General features: G+C 44.9%; 1 protein-coding gene across 5 annotated transcripts in view; it reads right to left on the reverse strand.

Moving 5' to 3' along the window:
* The window catches only part of ASB14 (ankyrin repeat and SOCS box containing 14), a 117,298-nt gene that overhangs the window by 45,975 nt on the left and 53,924 nt on the right, over positions 1 to 17,399 (reverse strand). For all 5 annotated transcript variants that reach the window (XM_068253708.1, XM_068253707.1, XM_068253709.1 and 2 more), the window contains exon 2: positions 3,598 to 3,744. In XM_068253708.1, coding sequence (XP_068109809.1) covers positions 3,598 to 3,744 — 147 coding nt within the window. The remainder of the gene's footprint in view (positions 1 to 3,597; positions 3,745 to 17,399) is intronic.

Raw genomic sequence — 17,399 nt, forward strand, 5'->3', positions numbered from 1 at the left:
GACGCTAACGCCCCCTTTACTGTAGCTGTTTTGAATGCAAGGTGTGTAACCTGCCCGTTAGTCGAGCTCTGCATACTTGTGCAGGTAGCGCTGCCATTTCCTTCTGCTGTACAAAACTTAAGTATACTTCAGGCTAGCTGCCTCCAGGGGTGTCAGCTTGCATTCAAATTTTTGAATTTAGATTAGTGTTAGCACATAATTTGCATCTGATTTGTATTCAAGGTGTGTATTTAGCCCCAAGGGGCTGGGCATATCTCTGGAGCTTTCACTTCACTTGCAGCCTGTGAGCGCTGCCCATTGCTTGCTGTCTTTTGAACAAATGTGTATACCATTTATGGCTAGCTGCACCAGGTAAGGATTATGATTTTAATTTTAGACTAGCTAGGGTTCACTGTTGGATAAGTTTCACTGTTGAATATGCTTCACTGTTACATTAGTTTGAGGTTTTAACCCTTTTTTTTTCTTTTTTGGACAATTTTCATTGTTTGAACATGTTTCACTTTTTGATATGTTTCACTGCTAGATTAGTGGTTAGTTTCTCTCCTGTTGGGGCACGTCACCGCCGTAGGAGAGTCTATTAGGGATAATTTGTGCACAACTTATGCTGAAGCTAACGCCCCCTTTACTGTACCTGTTTTGAATGCAAGGTGTGTAACCTGCCAGTTAGTCGAGCTCTGCATACTTGTGCAGGTAGTCAATTCAGGTGCAGCGTCTGTTTGGAAGCGTTGCCATTTCCTTCTGCTGTACAAAACTTAAGTATACTTCAGGCTAGCTGCCTCCAGGGGTGTCAGCTTGCATTCAAATTTTATCATTTAGATTAGTGTTAGCACATAATTTGCATCTGATTTGTATTCAAGGTGTGTATTTAGCCCCAAGGGGCTGGGCATATCTCTGGAGCTTTCACTTCACTTGCAGCCTGTGAGCGCTGCCCATTGCTTGCTGTCAAGTTATGGACTGCTTGGGGCCACCAAAACCTTAGCTGCACCCCTGCTATTGAGGATGGGAACATGAAGAAGGATACGCGTGGCCAGGCCTGCGCAGGTGCAGAAAGCCAGCCGACTCCCTGTCAGGGCCTGTCAGCGAAAATGAAACTAGCTCACAGCAGGGGAGTGGAGGCTCGGTGAGTGACTGCAAGGGCATGGGAAGGCTGCAGGAGGGCTGGTAGAAGCTCCAGGCAAATAAAACTGATTTTTTTTATTCCTGACTTAAGTGCCCCTTTAAGACCCAAACTGACGGCGGGGTTGCAATGTTCCTCTAGAAAAGGGCTTCAGGCAACATGTTTTTAGACTTTGATAGGTTCAATATTTTTAGAACCCCCACTGAGTTTTATTTCTGTTTGTTCCCCCACTAAGTGACTGTATGCAATTAACTTTTTCTCCTGAGTTTTCTCCTTGGAGATATTTTTTCATCTTGTATTTAAAATCATTTTTCAGCACTTTGCAATTTAAAAGGGTACCAAAAAGTAGGCAAAAGGAGCTATGAAAATGTTTTTTTTCTTGCTTGCTGATGGTTTAAAAGGCATTTTATTGGCAAGTTTGGAAAATATCACTTAGGAGAAAACTCAGAGAAAATGTTACTTGCACGTGGGCCTCTGTGTTCTTAACCACTTAATGACAAGCTGACTTATAAAAACGTCCTGCTAGAGCCTCTTAATGGCTCCAGGACGTTTTTATAAGTCAGACAATGCTGCTGCCGCTGTGCCTGTGCACGCTCCTGCGGGTGCATTCCCGTGCATGTGCACATGAAAAGAGTGAAAAAAAAAACACCATAGAAAAAAATACACCTTTATTTCCAAATACTATATTGTCACCATACTTTGTACTAGAAACATAATTAAAATCTTGTGATAGCCAGAACAAATAGGCAGATAAAATGTGTAGGTTTTATGCACAGTAGCAGTATTTATATTGAAACTAAAGGGGATGAAATTGGAGAAATAGTGTATTTTTTTTTTCATTTTTTTCCTTGTTTTTCCCTTTAAAATGCATAGAAAATAAAGTAATTACTGAAAACAAATATCAACGCCAAAAAGCCCAATTGGGGGTGAAAAAAAACAAGATATAGATCATTTAATTGTGATTAGTAGTGATTAAGCTATTGGCAAATGAAAGGGATGAGCACTGAAAGGTGAAGATCGCTCTTGTCCGTTAGGGTAAAAAACGCCTTTGGGGTGAAGTGGTTAAAGAGACTCTGAAGCGAGAATAAATCTCGCTTCAGAGCTTATATTCAGCAGGGGCATGTGTGCCTCTGCTAAAACGCCGCTATCCCGCGGCTGAACGGGGGTCCCTTACCCCCCAAATCCCCCCTTGCAAAATCTACGACCAACTTGGTTGTAGATTTTGCTGCTGTTGAGACAGGGCTATCGGCTGCAGCCCTGCCTCTCAGCGAGTCTATCAGCGGCGCATCGCCGCCTCTCCCCCGCCCCTCTCAGTGAAGGAAGACTGAGAGGGGCGGGGGAGAGGCGGCGATACGCGCTGATAGACGCGTGTGAGGCAGGGCTGCGTGCATTAGCCCTGCCTCAAACAGGAAGAGATCCCCGTGAGTAGACGAGGGGGTTTGGGGGGTAAGGGACCCCCCTTCAGCCGCGGGATAGTGGCGTTTTAGCAGGGGCACACATGCCCCTGCTGAATAGAAGAGCTGAAGCAAGTTTTATACTCGCTTCAGTCTCTCTTTAAAAAAGGGGGCAACTGCAAAGAACTGTACAATTTTAAAATACATGTGTACACATACATGTATAAGATGTACACATGCTCCAGAGCAAAATGCACTGTAAATGAATGTATTTCTATGTATCTGTCAATTACAGTATTTGTTCTAAAACTAATGGTGTGGATTAAAAACATTAGGAACATAAACTGCATAAACAGAGTGCAACATGCCTGTCCTCAGTCTGCATATGATGGTTATTCTGTTGCTGCTTATACAGCTTATGATCCTGATATTCATAGTCACTGCTGAAGAGGCATTCTACCTATTTATGGATACTGAATTAAAAAAAATGTTTCTAGGCAAGAGGTGGTCTAGAAATGTATTTATCTGAAGATATATCCCTTGGCATGGCCAGCACCTTACATTAATAGGAGTGCTGCTTCATTTCTCTTGTCTACATAATAACACATTATGGCCCATATGCAATTCACTTTTTCACAGTTTTCTCCTAAGTGATATTTTCACATATTTTCAATAAAACATCTTTTGAATACTAACAAGCAAGAAAATATTCGAAATAAATTTTGTCAGTACTTTTTCACCGACTTTTTGATATTTTTTCAATTGCAAAGTGCTGAAAAGTTATTTTCCAGAGAATACAAAGATTATCTCCTAAGAGAAAACTCCGGAGAAAAAGTTAATGGCATACGGGTCTATGAGCCACATGGAATGAAGTATAGCTAATAGACAGATACTGACAGACATAAGTGAGTAGTTACTGCCTCTATGATAGCATAGTTGCCATTAGTGGTTTTGGCATTGTTATGCTATATAACCCAGACACTCTAATATTTTACTTGTATTGATTTCATTGTCTATCATCTATTGTGTTGCAATGTTCAATTAATTTATTGCAGTGATTTAGCTAGTGCTTAGCCAGAATTGTACCTGCTTTTCTCCATGGCCTCCACTACAGAATCCTTCTTGAAAGCGTCTTGAATACTTTGATGAATAACATATTGGGCTGCAATATCATCATCATCCAGGTCATCACCAAACTCACATAAATCCATTATATCTGACTGCAGCTTTATTCTGTAAGAAATAGAAGTTAAGACGTTTAAACTCTACATGTATAATTTGGTTTCAGTACATAATGTTGCACGTTACCTGGTATTTAAAAAGAACACATAACTGCAAATAAGCCTGACCAAAGTAACACTTCCACGGTGCAACACTTTGTGGCAAGGAACATATCATTTAAGTACCTAATAAATAGGCTCCTGATCATTTTTAAATTTGTTGTTATATTCACTAAATCTTGTACACTTTAAAGAGAACCCGAGGTGAGTTCTAACAATGCTAACAGCACACAGAGGCTGGGTCTGCATATACTGCCCAGCCTCTGTTGCTATTCCAATCCCCCCTAAGTTCCCCCTTCGCTCTGCTATGCCCCATAAATAATCATCCGAGCTGTCGACACACAACGTGTCGCAGCCGGCTGTTTACCTGTGTCAGTCTCGCTGCTCCCCCACCTCCTCCATAGCTCTGGTCCCTGCCTGCATCCCTTCCCTCTCCACTGATTGGAGGGAAGGGACGCAGGCAGGGACCGGAGCTATGGAGGAGGCAGGGGAGCAGCCGAGACTGACACTTACAGAAGTAAACAGCCGGCACAGCTCCGCTGATGATTTATGGGGCATAGCAGAGCAAAGGGGGAAATTAGGGGGGATTGGGATAGCAACAGAGGCTGGGCAGTATTTGCAGACCCAGCCTCTGTATGCAGTTAGCATTGTTAGAACTCACCTCGGGTTCTCTTTAAGTTCACTGTGATTTATGCAAATATTTTATGTAATTAGCATAACTCCCTATATATATATATATATATATATATATATATACACATATATATATATGCGCGTGCGTATATATACAGGGCTGTGGAGTCGGTCCAAAAATCCACCGACTCCGACTCCTCAGTTTAGGATTCCACCGACTCCGACTCCTCGACTCCGACTCCTCTAATTTGCATATTACAATTTTGTTGATTAAAAGTATGTAGCATGAAATTCGTCTCTTAACTGCCAACTGCCAACGAATTTTACAAGACAACTGAAGTGAGAAGGATATGTAGACTACTATATTTATTCCCTTTAGACTAAAACTAGTCCTTGGTAAGAGTACTTGTAAAATGTACAGACCGGAACAAAGAACATCTATCAGGCCCTAGGCAATATAAGTGTGGATACATGTAAGAGTGATGTGCAGGTGCTCTGCAGGGGAATGAGGAGATTCTTCCTCTATTACACATTCTTCATGCACAATCTGAACAAGGTTTATGGGTGATAGACAACACCTCTGTGTTCAATGTGCACAGCATTCTCAGTGGATTCCCTGCAGCTCTGTGGGGAGTGCATATGTAGAGTATAGTACTACTGTGTAACAAAGTAAACCTGAGACAGATGAAATTAAAGTTTTATACATACCTGGGGCTTCCTCCAGCTGCCTTCAGGATAATCAGTCCCTCGTTGTCCTCCTCCACCACCTGGATCTTCTGCTATGAGTCCAGGTACTTGAGCCAGTCGGGCGTAGTGCGCATGCACACACTCCGCCGCCAGGAGCATACTACACCTGTGCAGCACTATTGCGCAAGTGCAGAATGTTCCTGGCTGTGGGAGCGGCATGCGGCCGGACAGCGCTGACTGGCTGATTTACCAGGACTCATAGCAGAAGATCCGGGTGGTGGAGGACAGCGAGGGACTGATTAGCCTGAAGGGGGCTGGAGGAAGCCCCAGGTATGTATAAAACTTTACTTTTCATCCGTCTCAGTTACCCTTTAACCACTTGCCGACCGCCCACAGCCCATGGGCGGCGGCAAAGTGGACGCCTAAAGGACCGCAATACGCCTTCAGGCGGCGCGTCCTTTAGGCATGCCGGGGGAGCGATCGCGTCATTGATGACGCGCGCTTCCCCCGGCAACTGGCTCCGCCCACCCGCCGTAACATCCCGCCGGCCATACGGAAGCGCCGGCGGGATGTTAACCCCGCGATCGCCGCTACAAAGTGTATAATACACTTTGTAATGTATACAAAGTGTATTATACAGGCTGCCTCCTGCCCTGGTGGTCCCAGTGTCGGAGGGACCACCAGGGCAGGCTGCAGCCACCCTAGTCTGCACCCAAACACACTGATCTGCCCCCCCCCCGCCCACTGATCGCCCACAGCACCCCTCAGACCCCCCCCTGCCCACCCCCCAGACCCCTGTTTGCACCCAATCACCCCCCTAATAACCCATCAATCACTCCCTGTCACTATCTGTCAACGCTATTTTTTTTTAACCCCCCCCCCCCTCCTGATCACCCCCCCACCCCTCAGATTCTCCCCAGACCCCCCCCCCTGTGTACTGTATGCATCTATCTTCCCTGATAACCTGTCAATCACCCGTCAATCACCCATCAATCACCCCCTGTCACTGCCACCCAACAATCAGCCCCTAACCTGCCCCTTGCGGGCAATCTGATCACCCACCCACACCAATAGATCGCCCGCAGATCCGACATCAGATCACCTCCCAAATCCATTGTTTACATCTATTCTCTCCTCTAAACACCCACTAATTACCCATCAATCACCCATCAATCACCCCCTATCACCACCTGTCACTTTTACCTATCAGATCAGACCCTAATCTGCCCCTTGCGGGCACCCAATCACCCGCCAACACGCTCAGATTGCCCTCTGACCCCCCCTTATCAATTCGCCAGTGCATTAATTACATCTGTTCTTCCCTGTAATAACCCACTGATCACCTGTCAATCACCTATCACCCATCAATCACCCCCTGTCACTGCCACCCATCAATCAGCCCCTAACCTGCCCCTTGCGGGCAATCTGATCACCCACCCACACCATTAGATCGCCCGCAAACCCGCCGTCAGATTACCTCCCAAATGTATTGTTTACATCTGTTATCTTCTCTAAACACCCACTAATTACCCATCAATCACCCATCAATCAGCCCCTATCACCACCTGTCACTGTTACCTATCAGATCAGACCCTAAGCTGCCCCTTGCGGGCACCCAATCACCCGCCCACACGCTCAGATTGCCCTCAGACCCCCCCCCCCTTATCAATTCACCAGTGCATTAATTACATCTGTCCTTCCCTGTAATAACCCACTGATCACCTGTCAATCACCTGCCAATCACCTATCACCCATCAATCACCCCCTGTCACTGCCACCCATCAATCAGCCCCTAACCTGCCCCTTGCGGGCAATCTGATCACCCACCCACACCATTAGATCGCCCGCAAACCCGCCGTCAGATTACCTCCCAAATGTATTGTTTACATCTGTTATCTTCTCTAAACAACCACTAATTACCCATCAATCACCCATCAATCACCCCCTATCACCACCTGTCACTGTTACCTATCAGATCAGACCCTAAGCTGCCCCTTGCGGGCACCCAATCACCCGCCCACACGCTCAGATTGCCCTCAGACCCCCCCCCCCTTATCAATTCACCAGTGCATTAATTACATCTGTCCTTCCCTGTAATAACCCACTGATCACCTGTCAATCACCTGCCAATCACCCATCAATCACCCCCTGTCACTGCCACCCATCAATCACCCCTGTCACTGCCACCCATCAATCAGCCCCTAACCTGCCCCTTGCGGGCAAACTGATCACCCACCCACACCAATAGATCGCCCGCAGATCCGACATCAGATCACCACCCAAGCGCAGTGTTTCCATCTATTCTCTCCTCTAAACACCCACTAATTACCCATCAATCACCCCCTATCACCACCTGTCACTGTTACCCATCAGATCAGACCCTAATCTGCCCCTTGCGGGCACCCAATCACCCGCCTACACGCTCAGATTGCCCTCAGACCCCCCCTTATCAATTCGCCAGGGCATTATTTACATCTGTCCTTCCCAGTAATAACCCACTGATCACCTGTCAATCACCTGTCAATCACCCATCAATCACCCCCTGTCACTGCCACCCATCAATCACCCGCTGTCACTGCCACCCATCAATCAGCCCCTAACCTGCCCCTTGCGGGCAATCTGATCACCCACACCAATAGATCGCCCGCAGATCCGACGTCCGATCACCTCCCAAGTGCAGTGTTCACATCTGTTCTCTACCCTAAACACCCACTAATTACCCATCAATCACCCCCTGTCACTGCTACCTATCAGATTAGACCCCTATCTGCCCCTAGGGCACTCAATCACCCGCCCACACCCTCAGAATGCCCTCAGACCCCAGCCCTGATCACCTCGCCAGTGCATTGCTTGCATCTATTCCCCCCTCTAATCACACCTTGAGACACCCATCAATCACCTCCTGTCACCCCCTAGCACACCTACCCATCAGATCAGGCCCTAATTTGCCCCGTGTGGGCTCCTGATCACTCGGCCAAACCCTCAGATCCCCCTCAGACCCCCTTCCGATCACCTCCCCAGTGCATTGATTGCATCTATTTTCCCCTCTAACCACCCCCTGAGACACCCATCAATCACCTCCTGTCACCCCCCTAGCACTCCTATCCATCAGATCAGGCCCAATACAACCTGTCATCTAAAAGGCCACCCTGCTTATGACCGGTTCCACAAAATTCGCCCCCTCATAGACCACCTGTCATCAAAATTTGCAGATGCTTATACCCCTGAACAGTCATTTTGAGACATTTGGTTTCCAGACTACTCACGGTTTTGGGCCCGTAAAATGCCAGGGCGGTATAGGAACCCCACAAGTGACCCCATTTTAGAAAAAAAGACACCCCAAGGTATTCTGTTAGGTGTATGACGAGTTCATAGAAGATTTTATTTTTTGTCAAAAGTTAGCGGAAATTGATTTTTATTGGGTTTTTTTCACAAAGTGTCATTTTTCACTAACTTGTGACAAAAAATAAAATCTTCTATGAACTCGCCATACACCTAACGGAATACCTTGGGGTGTCTTCTTTCTAAAATGGGGTCACTTGTGGGGTTCCTATACTGCCCTGGCATTTTAGGGGCCCTAAACCGCGAGGAGTAGTCTAGAAAACAAATGCCTCAAAATGACCCGTGAATAGGACGTTGGGCCCCTTAGCGCACCTAGGCTGCAAAAAAGTGTCACACATGTGGTACCGCCGTACTCAGGAAAAGTAGTATAATGTGTTTTGGGGTGTATTTTTACACATACCCATACTGGGTGGGAGAAATTTCTATGTAAATGGTCAATTGTGTGTAAAACAAATCAAACAATTGTCATTTACAGAGATATTTCTCCCACTTAGCATGGGTATGTGTAAAAATACACCCCAAAACACATTATACTACTTCTCCTGAGTACGGCGGTACCACATGTGTGGCACTTTTTTACACCCTAAGTACGCTAAGGGGCCCAAAGTCCAATGAGTACCTTTAGGATTTCACAGGTCATTTTGCGACATTTGGTTTCAAGACTACTCCTCACGGTTTAGGGCCCCTAAAATGCCAGGGCAGTATAGTAACCTCACAAATGACCCCATTCTAGAAAGAAGACACCCAAAGGTATTCCGTTAGGAGTATGGTGAGTTCATAGAAGATTTTATTTTTTGTCAAAAGTTAGCGGAAAATTGATTTTTATTGTTTTTTTCACAAAGTGTCATTTTCCACTAACTTGTGACAAAAAATAAAATCCTCTATGAACTCACCATACTCTTAACGGAATACCTTGGGGTGTCTTCTTTCTAAAATGGGGTCATTTGTGGGGTTCCTATACTGAACTGGCATTTTAGGGGCCCTAAACCGTGAGGAGTAGTCTGGAAATCAAATTTCGCAAAATGACCTGTGAAATCCTAAAGGTACTCATTGGACTTTGGGCCCTTTAGCGCAGTTAGGGTGCAAAAAAGTGCCACACATGTGGTATTGCCATACTCGGGAGAAGTAGTACAATGTGTTTTGGGGTGTATTTTTACACATACCCATGCTGGGTGGGAGAAATACCTCTGTAAATGACAATCTTTTGATTTTTTTTACACACAATTGTCCATTTACAGAGTTATTTCTCCCACCCAGCATGGGTATGTGTAAAAATACACCCCAAAACACATTGTACTACTTCTCCCGAGTACGGCGATACCACATGTGTGGCACTTTTTTGCACCCTAACTGCGCTAAAGGGCCCAAAGTCCAATGAGTACCTTTAGGATTTCACAGGTCATTTTGCGGAATTTGATTTCCAGACTACTCCTCACGGTTTAGGGCCCCTAAAATGCCAGGGCAGTATAGGAACCCCACAAATGACCCCATTTTAGAAAGAAGACACCTCAAGGTATTCCGTTAGGAGTATGGTGAGTTCATAGAAGATTTTATTTTTTGTCACAAGTTAGTGGAAAATGACACTTTGTGAAAAAACAATAAAAATCAATTTTCCGCTAACTTTTGACAAAAAATAAAATCTTCTATGAACTCACCATACTCCTAACGGAATACCTTGGGGTGTCTTCTTTCTAAAATGGGGTCATTTGTGGGGTTCCTATACTGCCCTGGCATTTTAGGGGCCCTAAACCGTGAGGAGTAGTCTGGAAATCAAATTCCGCAAAATGACTTGTGAAATCCTAAAGGTACTCATTGGACTTTGGGCCCTTTAGCGCAGTTAGGGTGCAAAAAAGTGCCACACATGTGGTATCGCCGTACTCGGGAGAAGTAGTACAATGTGTTTTGGGGTGTATTTTTACACATACCCATGCTGGGTGGGAGAAATAACTCTGTAAATGGACAATTGTGTGTAAAACAAATGAAAAAATTGTCATTTACAGAGATATTTCTCCCACCCAGCATGGGTATGTGTAAAAATACACCCCAAAACACATTCTACTACTTCTCTTGAGTACGGCAATACCACATGTGTGGCACTTTTTTGCAGCCTAACTGCGCTAAGGGGCCCAAAGTCCAATGAGCACCTTTAGGCTTTACAGGGGTGCTTACAAATTAGCACCCCCCAAAATGCGAGGACAGTAAACACACCCCACAAATGACCCCATTTTGGAAAGTAGACACTTCAAGGTATTCAGAGAGGGGCATGGTGAGTCCGTGGCAGATTTCATTTTTTTTTGTCGCAAGTTAGAAGAAATGGATTCTTTTTTTTTGTCACAAAGTGTCATTTTCCGCTTACTTGTGACAAAAAATAATATCTTCTATGAACTCACTATGCCTCTCAGTGAATACTTTGGGATGTCTTCTTTCCAAAATGGGGTCATTTGGGGGGTATTTATACTATCCTGGAATTCTAGCCCCTCATGAAACATGACAGGGGGTCAGAAAAGTCATAGATGCTTGAAAATGGCAAAATTCACTTTTTGCACCATAGTTTGTAAACGCTATAACTTTTACCCAAACCAATAAATATACACTGAATGGTTTTTTTTTTATCAAAAACATGTTTGTCCACATTTTTCGCGCTGCATGTATACAGAAATTTTACTTTATTTGAAAATTGTCAGCACAGAAAGTTAAAAAAATCATTTTTTTGCCAAAATTCATGTCTTTTTTGATGAATATAATAAAAAGTAAAAATCGCAGGAGCAATCAAATAGCACCAAAAGAAAGCTTTATTAGTGACAAGAAAAGGAGCCAAAATTCATTTAGGTGGTAGGTTGTATGAGCGAGCAATAAACCGTGAAAGCTGCAGTGGTCTGAATGGAAAAAAAGTGGCCGGTCCTTAAGGGGTAGAAAGACTGTGGTCCTCAAGTGGTTAATTTGTAGTCACCAAACCAAATTTTAACATATCAAATTATTTGATTTCATCAGAAAAGGGAGTGCATACATTTGCATAAATCAGCATCAGTGCAGAATTATTTCCATCTCATTGACCATCTCTATTAGTGACACAGCTACACATCAGGCTTTATTCTTACAGCATAGATGTTATTTAGTATATATAAGAGATTCCTGTGTACACATCATATATACAGTCATAATCAGATATGTATATCTGACCTTAAAAATACGGGGACTGCTTTATTGAAGCAGCACAAGTAACTAATTTTGATTGGTTTATTTCATTTTTGTGGACAAGGCACAGCTATTACTGTATATATACATTATTTTTAATGACTATTATCTGAGAAATAGAACATTTTATCATATTTTCTATTTTAATTACAGTTACAAATTCATTAGGAGTCGGAGTCGGTGCATTTTTTCCCGACTCCGACTCCAGGCACCCAAAATTGCCCGACTCCACGACTCCGACTCCACGACTCCGCAGCCCTGTATATATGTATATATATATATATATATATATATATATATATATATATATATATATACACACACAGGATCTTCTCAAAAAATTAGCATATTGTGATAAAGTTCATTATTTTCTGTAATGTGCTGATAAACATTAGACTTTCATATATTTTAGATTTAAATACACACAACTGAAGTAGTTCAAGCCTTTTATTGTTTTAATATTGATGATTTTGGCATACAGCTCATAAAAACCCAAATTTCCTATCTCAAAAAATTAGCATATTTCATCCGGCCAATAAAAGAAAAGTGTTTTTAAAACAAAAAAAGTCAACCTTCAAATAATTATGTTCAGTTATGCACTCAATACTTGGTCGGGAATCCTTTTGCAGAAATGACTGCTTCAATGCGGCGTGGCATGGAGGCAATCAGCCTGTGGCACTGCTCAGGTGTTATGGAGGCCCAGGATGCTTCGATAGCGGCCTTAAGCTCATCCAGAGTGCTGGGTCTTGCATCTCTCAACTTTCTCTTCACAATATCCCACAGATTCTCTATGGGGTTCAGGTCAGGAGAGTTGGCAGGCCAATTGAGCATAGTAATACCATGGTCAGTAAACCATTTACCAGTGGTTTTGGCACCTAGAGCAGGTGCCAGGTCAAGGCTGAAAAATGAAATCTTCATTTCCATAAAGCTTTTCAGCAGATGGAAGCATGAACCCACTTTGGAACCAGAAACAGCGGCAGAAGCGCCTGACCAGGGCTACAGAGAGGCAGCACTGGACTGTTGCTCAGTGGTCCAAAGTACTTTTTTCGGATGAAAGCAACTTTTGCATGTCATTCGGAAATCAAGGTGCCAGAGTCTGGAGGAAGAATTGGGAGAGGGAAATGCCAAAATGCCTGAAGTCCTGTGTCAAGTACCCACAGTCAGTGATGGTCTGGGGTGCCATGTCAGCTGCTGGTGTTGGTCCGCTGTGTTTTATCAAGGGCAGGGTCAATGCAGCTAGCAATCAGGAGATTTTGGAGCACTTCATGCTTCCATCTGCTGAAAAGCTTTATGGAGATGAAGATTTCATTCTTCAGCACAACCTGGCACCTGCTCACAGTTCCAAAACCACTGGTAAATGGTTTACTGACCATGGTGCTCAATTGGCCTGCCAACTCTCCTGACCTGAACCCCACAGAGAATCTGTGGGGTATTGTGAAGAGAAAGTTGAGAGACGCAAGACCCAACACTTGTTGTCTGACAGTCTCTGTCAGACAACTTTGACTTTAGGCCACAACTGTGCTTTGCTGAGGACGTTTTTCCTTCTCTTTCAAATGCAGTCAATACTTTTGAGACAGTACTGTAATGGATTGCGGAGATGCCGCCGTGCGGTCTGGCAGCGGGGCGGCTGTCTCTGCGTTCAGACCGGCGGTTTCCGCACAGCAGCATGCGTCTGGTTTGTCTGAGCCTTCTAGTAGGAGAGGGATCAGCTGATCCCAGCGCAGTGGGTGATTGGCTGAGTGGCGCTGGGCGGCGCTGAGGAGCGCTGCACTATATATAGATCTTGCTGGTCAGTCTCAGGTTGTCTGCCGTTGCGAATACTTACGTGTGAGCACTCAGACCTCAGTCAGATCCCACAGTGTGTTAGAACCAGGTGGACCTGGGAATTCACACTTAGCCAGATTACGCTTGTGTTATACTTTAGACCATTTCCAGGGTGTTGTGACCAAGGACCTCACACCCAAGTTTAGGATTACTGTGTCATTGCTGTGTTATACTTTAGACCAGTTCCAGGGTGTTGTGACCAAGGACCTCACACCCAAGCTTAGGATTACTGTGTCATTGCTGTGTTATACTTTAGACCAGTACCAGTGTGTTGTGACCAAGGACCTCACACCCAAGCTTAGGATTACTGTGTCATTGCTAAGTTATTATTTAGACTAGTTCCTGGGTGTCGAGACCACGGACCTCACACCTCAGACTAGGATACTGTGAAGGATTGCGGAGAAGCCGCCGCTTGTGCTGACAGTGAGGTGGTGGTTTCCTCACAGCAACATGCGTCTGGGTTATCTGGACCTAGTAGTGAACACAGATGGAGAGCTGCACGCGCGCCACAAGACAGGCTCTTTATGCCAATAGGAGAAGGGTCAGCTGATCGGGACGGTCAGCTGACCCCAGCTCAGCAGATGATTGGTTGATGGGAGCTGGGCGGTGCTGAGGAGCGCTTCACTATATATATCTCTTGCTGTTCAGTTGCTGGTTGTCTGGCGTTGCGAATACTTATGTGTTAGCACTCAGACCTTAGTCAGATCCTTCAGTGTGGTGGAACCAGGAGGACCTGGGAATCCACACTTAGCCAGTTTACTGTGTATCATCTGTGTTATTCATTAGACCAGTTTCAGGGTGTAGAGACCACGGACCTCACACCCCAGACTAGGAATACTGTGTATCATCTGTGTTATTCATTAGACCAGTTCCAGGGTGTAGAGACCACGGACCTCACACCCAGACTAGGGAACTTGTGTTATCATTCTGTTATACGTCAGACTAGTTCCAGGGTGTAGAGACCACGGACCTCACACCCAGACTAGGCATTGTTTGATATCTGTTATGACTTTGCTTTCCTGACTACTCCTCTGTTCTCTGATTCGGTACCTTGCACTTCTGATATTCCGTTGCCCAAACCCGGCTTCCCTTGGATACCGAATCAGCCTTCTGTCTTTGTACTTTATCTGTCTGTGTGTTGTCGAACCGGCCTGCCTGACCTGTCTGACTGTCACCCACCCCTTGGGTGCTCAGTCCTCCTGCAGGGGTCCCCTGCTTCTCAGAGGGGGCACTGCTGCAAACCAGTCAAGGTCTGCTCCCTCCTGGAGCCCTTGACTGCAGTAGAGTCTGTTTCTGCTTATTGGACCACCTGCTACCCCGGTGGTCCGATCCATACAGTTACTCCAAACACTTACACGCTTCAGGTGCCCAAAGGTTAGCAATATATCTGTATTATCGGTGATTCTGCAGATCATCAATAATCAGGTATATATCTGTATTCTTGGTGATACTGCAGATCACCAATAATCAGATTCTCTCTGCGTGCTGACACCCATCGTTACAGATACTGCTTTATTTCTGTTATGACTATTTGCTCTGTCGACCTCTCTATTGCTTTCTGATTCGGTACCTCTGCATATCTGCCTACCTGTTGCCAAACCCTGCCTGTACCCGGTTACCGAATCAGCCTTCTGTCTCTCTACCTTATCTGCTCGTGTGTTGCCGACCTGGCCTGCCCAACCTTCCAGGCTGTCACTCACCCCTTGAGTGCTCAGTCTATCTGTACTAGCTGTGACCCAATTCCACTAAGTGTCAGTTGCAACTAGGACTCCCGCTCCTCAGAGGGTCCGGCCTGTTAGCAGCCAGTGGCCTCTTTCCCTGGAGGTCCCTGGCTGCAGTACAGTCTATTATCTGATCTCCAATTATCACTGGTTGCCAGATTCTCACTGTTCCCTCTCTCAGGGAGATAGTCCCTGCACACCCCAGGGCCACCTGCCCCTTCAGGTGGTTTTTGGCCGAGCTGCCTGTATCTCCAGCCTCACGGGAGATAGCCTACAGTTACACCAAACACTTACACTCCCATTTAGATGTCCAGAGGTTAGTCATGCTTGTATTATTGGTGATTCTGCAGATCATCCATAATCAAGTATACATCTGTATTGTTGATGATTCTGCAGATCATCAATAATCAGATTCTCTCTGTGTGCTGACACCGATCGTTACAGAGAAAGAGTATTTAAGGGGGTCAATTGTAAGTTTCCCTCCTCTTAATTTTCCCTGAAGAGTAGCAACATGAGGGTCTCTAAACAACTCTCAAATGACCAAAAGACAAAGATTAATAGAGATAAAAAACACAGGGACACCGGGAGCCCAATATCGTGTATTACCGTTGCGTGAGATGATCTATTGTAGAAAAAATATACTCACAATTCTGGGTTGCTGTTTAGGCAACCACCATCTGAACATGTGGAGACGTACCGTCTCCACTCGGCCTTGCCAGTCGCCGCTCCCGGAAAAAAATACCACTATAATGAACTACAGTAGGTATAACCCCACGTAGTGGGGTGTTAATTAGTATCAATCATATTAAATGAAGAAAAAAAATCTTGCACCGCTCCAAGGTCCTTTATTCTATCAGTTCAATCTTCATACATATACATTCAAGTCCATCCCAGAGATATCAAAATGTAGTCAGGCATACCCTGATTGAGTCCTGGCTGTGGGGCAATGTGGGGCAGCAGCGGCCTGCCTGACGACCGTTTCGCTCAACGAGCTTCCTCTGAGGCTCCGTGCGCGTTGGACATCCCACCATGGGGGACTTTTATACTACCAACCAGTAGCTCCGTGTTCCGGGCACGTGACACCGCTACGCATCACTTCCTGTCCGCGTCAGCCACGGGCACGCGTACTGTATGACGCGTCAAGCGTACACTTAGACAGGAAGCAAAATGCGTTCCATGCTGGACCACACAGTCTCTCGTCCGCATTGGCCGCGCGCACGCGTACCATGTGACACATTCGCGCGCACTCCTAGACGGGAAGCCTATGTGCTCCACACTAGATGCCTGGAACCCAAATCATTCAGAGTCCCAGCATCCTCCACTAGGTGGTGCTCAAACATATAGGAAAGGCCTCTTTCTATACAAATCTTGTTAGCAGCAATACTTTACTATAAAACTTATACTTTTATTTTAAACTTGTTAAAAAATAGTGTGCTAAAACTTATATAGTGAAAGCTATATCCAAAACAATGCATATATATCTCAACTATTTTAGTATTAATTCCATATTGCCTATATAAGGGGATCAAACTGGTGGGGCATATTAGGTGCTACCTGTTTTATTATAAACATTCATTTCTTATTAAATTTTCCTTTTCTGGACGTTTACGCACCATCATAAGTGCTTTTCCCACATTTCCCCACCTATTCATGCATTGTTTTTCTATTAAAAACAAAAAATCAAGTTTTACTGGACAGATGTCTAAATACACTTTTACTTTACTCATTTATGGATCTAAGAAGCATTGCATATCTAGATGGTCATTTAGACCTAAGGGTCCCATAGCGCCACTGTTTACTATCCATCTACTTTCCTTCCTCAACAACAACTGCTCCCGGTTGCCTCCTCTATTTGGGACCGGTACTACTTCCAAACCTGCAAAGGAAAGGCATGTTGCATCCCAATTATGTTCACTTCTACAGTGTTCAATTAATCTACTGCAACCTCTTCCTGTTCTTACTGATTTAACATGCTCATGGATGCGTTCTCTCATTTCTCTCGTTGTCATACCGATGTAGAATCTGTGGCAGGGACACCAGATGATATAAACTACGTACTTCGTTCTGCATGTTATAAAGTCTTTGGTTTTATTCTCTACAGGTCCAACTTTCAGATATTTTCCAGGTTGCATCTGTGGGCAAAGTGAGCATTGGCCACATCTATAGTTCCCCTTTTGTTGTAACTTTTCTAACCACATTGGTTCCC

The sequence above is a fragment of the Hyperolius riggenbachi genome, chromosome 9 (genome assembly GCF_040937935.1).
Source record: "Hyperolius riggenbachi isolate aHypRig1 chromosome 9, aHypRig1.pri, whole genome shotgun sequence".
In the NCBI taxonomy this organism is placed as follows: Eukaryota; Metazoa; Chordata; class Amphibia; order Anura; family Hyperoliidae; genus Hyperolius; species Hyperolius riggenbachi.